General features: G+C 49.2%; 1 protein-coding gene across 1 annotated transcript; it reads left to right on the forward strand.

Annotated features, from left to right (window-relative positions):
• The first annotated feature begins 205 nt into the window (after positions 1-205).
• Positions 206-1920, forward strand: LOC119368164 (homeobox-leucine zipper protein HOX17-like). Its single transcript, XM_037633490.1, has 4 exons — positions 206-392; positions 490-695; positions 842-921; positions 1053-1920. The coding sequence occupies exons 1-4, from the start codon at positions 296-298 to the stop codon at positions 1372-1374; spliced, it is 705 nt and encodes a 234-aa protein (XP_037489387.1). The 5' UTR covers positions 206-295; the 3' UTR covers positions 1375-1920.
• Positions 1921-5060: the final 3140 nt, after the last annotated feature.

Below are 5060 nucleotides of genomic sequence, written 5' to 3' on the forward strand. Positions count from 1 at the left end.
CCTGTTTGAGTGGAGAATAGCTGAAGTTAGCTAACCTAGCAATTCGAGCCTTTAGCGGTGGGGGGTTATGATTGCACCAATTAAGGAGCCAGCCCCCACAAGTTAATCATTGCTGTCCCAGAAACTATGTGTGAGATCCAACATTCCTTCCCCGTCTCTTTAAAACCCTCACTCTCCCCCACTTCTTTATCACTTCCGAGTTCCAGCCCCAACTGCAAACTCCACACACACGCGCGCTCGGATAGAGGTTGAGAGAGAGAGATAGACGAAGGGGAGAGAGATCGAGGTCAGGGAGATGATGGAGAGGGCCGAGGACTTAGGGCTCAGCCTCAGTCTCAGCTCGTCGCTTACTCCTCGCACCCACCATGTCGCCATGCAGCTCCATGCTCCAGGTAAATGTTACTACTAGTGCTTACTGCTTCAGCTCCGGTGCCTAGAGAGACTATGGATCGTGCCTAATAATATACGATGTGGGCAATTGTTGATCAGAGAGGAGATTCCTGGAGATGCCACTGCTTCCTGCGAAGCGGGTCTGCGAGGTCTCTGCGGATGAGGAGCGCTCCGGCCAGCGTGGCGGCAGCGACGACGAGGACGGCGGCTGCGGCATGGATGGCTCCCGCAAGAAGCTCCGGTTGTCCAAGGACCAGTCCGCCGTGCTCGAGGACAGCTTCCGGGAGCACCCCACTCTGAACCCGGTAATTAGCCTTTTCTTGGGAGTTTCTTTAACTTATTTCCATGAAACATGCATGCCTAGCATCCATGTTCATGCGGTTCTTAGTATCTCTCTACTCGATCTATACTCGCTTTCTAACCCCTGCGTGCTGCTACGTACTACGTGCAGAGGCAGAAGGCAGCCTTGGCACAGCAGCTGGGCCTGCGGTCGCGGCAGGTGGAGGTGTGGTTCCAGAACAGGCGCGCAAGGTACGTATAAGCACATGCAATAGTATCTTATACTATGTTCTTTGGATTGGATTTCCTTTAAGCTCGATCGGTGATCAGAACGAGTCCTCAGTCTGTGGGTTTTTTCTTTGTTTGTTTCAAAAACAACGCAGGACGAAGCTGAAGCAGACGGAGGTGGACTGCGAGTTCCTGAAGCGCTGCTGCGAGACGCTGACGGAGGAGAACCGGCGGCTGCAGAAGGAGGTGCAGGAGCTCCGCGCGCTCAAGCTCGTCTCCCCGCACCAGTACATGCACATGTCCCCGCCCACCACCCTCACCATGTGCCCCTCCTGCGAGCGTGTCTCCAACAACAACAACAACAACAACAACAACAACAACAACAACAACAACAACAACACCACCGCGGACCGCCGCAACGGTGTCGAGGGCGCCATCTGCCACCGCCCCATCGCCGTCCGGCCGCAGCACTCATGATCGACCGATCGACAACCTAGCCACCAGCTAGTCTACTTACTAGACAGTAGGCAGTACACCGTGCCAAAACCAACAGTTTCGCACATTTATCCGCGCAAGACTGTTGCCCACGCTCGATCGTTCTGAATTTTTTTTCTTTGTCAGGAAGGAACACGAGTATTAATGTGTCACAAGTGCAGTAGAAGAGCATGCAGTAGCTTAGGGAATATTTAGCTGGTCCTAGAGAAAGCTGGATATGGTGGGATACGGGTGTAGGGAAGGTGGGGTGCAAGGGGATGGCACGGCGGTTTGTCCTGTCGCTTGGCTGATGATGACGGCGATGATGAGAGGTCAGTTCAGTTCGTTTCTTGGACAGCCGTGTCCCTCAAGCTTAATTCCAGCGATTGATTAACGCGTGTGTGTGCTTCTGGCCGGTCTACTTAGCTTAATTTAGGCGATTAGTGTCTCCAGAAAGCATGCATATATCTGTTAATCTATGCAAAGTGTTGTTCCATAGTCCTTTTTGCTCACGTATGTACCTAATTTAAAGTGGTTCAGTTATCCGCTTATCATTTGTGTTTGGATAGACAACTAAACACGGACGGCCACCGACTACTCGATCGATCGTGGACTGGACAATCAAACTACCACACGGACGCAACTGATCCGGGATCATGAATACTATTCATGGATGACTAGATGTGCATGTCAGTTCAGATCCACGCTGATGGAAATGGCACCTTACTTGTTCGAGGTGGTGTTTGTTTCACGTTGCTCTCAGGGTCACGACGCCATAAAACCCCACAGAAACTAAAGAATTTTCTAGTAGGGTGAATATATCTTCCGAAGTTTCTGCCGAAAAATCATGATCTTCGACGACACTTCGTATGCATGATAAACTAACTACTTATCATGCCATCTCCGTCTTCTAGTAGCCAGTAGCATCAGTCGGTGTCATCTTCCTTGGGTAATTTTCGCCACTTTATTCTTCCCATGTGTCCAACTCGACCGGAAATGCCGACAGAACCAACTCGAACATAGGGGGACTTGTCTCCATAAACGAATGAATATTCTGCACATGCCGAAACAATGCAGTTCTCCTTCCTTTCCATCCGCATCGTCAGCGTCCACTTGAGTTGGTGCATGCTGCCGCATATGGCCTGAGGCTTTCAACAGGTTCCATCCAGGTTTGCAGTGCAGCACCTGCAGGAATATGCAGACGTGTGCAAGCAGGGCAGCCATAGATAGGTGATGATCAATCAGGGACGGCCTTGGGAGCTCACGCGGCCGCCCACCCGTAACTTCTGGAGCGAAAGCTGGGGGGTTCCTCCGTGGCGCGTGTTAAGCTAGCGTACTTGTAGTAGTAATCTTAGTCCCTGCCTGGTGTTGCTACTCATTGGCTCCGCTCCGCCTTCTAGGAGATTGGTTAGCACAATGATTCACATGTGAGAATGTCTTCACGTGGTTGGTCGTGCTGTACCTGCTGGATGGAACCCCCCAAATATATCACCCAGTAATCAAACACCAACTGAATGCTATTTCGCGAAAAAAGAAAACACCAACTGAATGCTGTATGAAGGTTTACTATGCTATTGTGGAGCTGGGAGAAGAGCGCTATATGAACTTATACCTGTCGTTTGGCAGAACTTAACAATTAACATTGCGTGTTAACAGCTCAAATTGGGTAATTTAGTACTGCCTCCGTCCCAAATTAAGTGTCTCGAAATTATGGAAGGAGTACTACCTATGTAACTTTTATAAGTATTTTTAGAGTCTACAGCAGTGTAAAAAAAAAGTCTTGCATTAAGTCAGAGAGGGAGTAGTAGAATATTATACTCCCTCCGTTTCTAAATACTCCCTCCGGCCGGAAATACTTGTCCGAGGAATTGATGTATCTAGATATATTTTAGTTCTAGATACATTTATTTGTATCCATTTCTACTACAAGTATTTCCGGACGGAGGAAGTATAAGTCTTTTTAGAGATTTCAAATGGACTACAACATATGGATGTATATAGACATATTTTAAAGTGTAGATTCACTCATTTTTCTCCGTATGTAGCCCCTTGTTCAAATCTCTAAAAAGACTTACATTTGGGAACAGAGGGAGTAGTTTAGACTTCAGAGCTGGTTACCTCAAATCATGGCAGTGTCAATACTTACCCTACTTAGATTATGTTTCCTCTTTTTATTCCCACGCAATTATGCATTATTCCATTATTGACCATTTTTTAAAAAATCAGCTATCCACACATGAGATCAGTGTGGCAGCTTACTCAGTTTCCCACTACTGGAAAAACAACATGCCCTGATTAGTTATCACACTGATGAGCCTAGCGTGGCGGCCCGACATCCATCAATGGAGACTAGCAGTTGGTTCCGACCAGTGACATGCCTAGACTACTTTCTTTTTTGTTGAGGAAAACATGCCTATCCTCGCAAAAAGAAAGAAGAGAAAAACATGCCTAGACTACTTTTATTTAGACAAACATGCCTACAGACATACCTTGTTTTCTCCCGTCTTGATGGGTAACCAGTCACTAGCGTTTTTGGGCCTAACCGTTCTAGCCCATGAAGCCCCATGTGCACCACTTTAGGACCTGTTCGGTATCTATACAGTTGCCATCTCCTCCAACTCCGCAGTCTAAGTCAGGCTGAATGGCCTAAATCCGTGGAGTCGAGAACGAGAAGCTTTAGGGTTTAGGGTCAATCTTCAAAGCCTTTGACACTGCCGGTCCACCTTTTGGCGGCACTGCCATTGCCAGCCTGGGCGATCAAAATCATCAACCGTCACTGTCGTAGCTTCATTTGGAAGGGCGAGGAAGAGATCAATGGGGGCCACTGTCTGCCCCCATGGTCTAGGGTGTGCATGCCCCGGGAGCTTGGTGGGCTGGGAGTTTTAAATCTTAAATGGTTTGGTCTAGCACTTCGCTGTAAATGGCCTTGGCTGCGCTGGGACGCGGATGAGAGGCCATGGCATGCTCTACCCAACGTGATGGAGAGGGAGGTCCAGGCCCTTTTCAACGCGGCCTGCCAAGTCAGGCTGGGATCCGGTGAGATTGCCAAATTTTGGACTGACCGGTGGCTGGAGGATGGCAAGTCAGTGGCCCAGATGGCGCCCCAACTCTTCTCCTTCGTCAAGAACCGCGAGCTAACTGTCAAAGAGGCTATCCACAATCAGGCCTGGACCAAAGACGTAGTCGGCGGGCTCTCGCTACCTGCCATTGTGCAGTTCCTCAAGGTATGGGAGTTGGTGGAGAACACTACCCTCAATATGGATGCCAGGGACACTCCACGCTGGATGTTGACGGCAGACAAGCAATTCTCTGTCCAGAGTGCATACAGCCTGTTCTTTCTAGGCAACATTCGCTTTGCATGCTCAAAGCCGATTTGGAAATCCAAGGCTCCACCGCGTTGTAAATTCTTCATGTGGCTTGTGGTGCATAAAAGATGTCTCACGGCGGACAACCTGGAGCGACGAAGCTGGCTGTCCAATCGAGTGTGTTCGCTCTGCCTGTCTGCGCCAGAGGACTGCACTCACCTTTTTGCCCATTGCCCATATACCCAACAGGTTTTGTTGCTCTTTAAAACATGGGCGAATGCAAATTCCATTACCCCCAGTGTTTCTTTCACTTCCACGGAAGACTGGTGGCTTCGGGCTAGGGCGGCTATTCCGAAGGAAGTCAGGAGGAATTTTGACATGGTA

The sequence above is a fragment of the Triticum dicoccoides genome, chromosome 2B (genome assembly GCF_002162155.2).
Source record: "Triticum dicoccoides isolate Atlit2015 ecotype Zavitan chromosome 2B, WEW_v2.0, whole genome shotgun sequence".
NCBI lineage: Eukaryota > Viridiplantae > Streptophyta > Magnoliopsida > Poales > Poaceae > Triticum > Triticum dicoccoides.

What these genes read in the sequence shown, in the direction of transcription:
- LOC119368164 (XM_037633490.1), top strand. Translation starts at nt 296, where the DNA reads ATGATGGAGAGGGCCGAGGACTTAGGGCTCAGCCTCAGTCTCAGCTCG. An exon ending in CATGCAGCTCCATGCTCCAG is followed by an intron (nt 393 to 489) that starts GTAAATGTTACT and finishes ATTGTTGATCAG; the next exon opens with AGAGGAGATTCCTGGAGATG. An exon ending in TTCCAGAACAGGCGCGCAAG is followed by an intron (nt 922 to 1,052) that starts GTACGTATAAGC and finishes AAAACAACGCAG; the next exon opens with GACGAAGCTGAAGCAGACGG.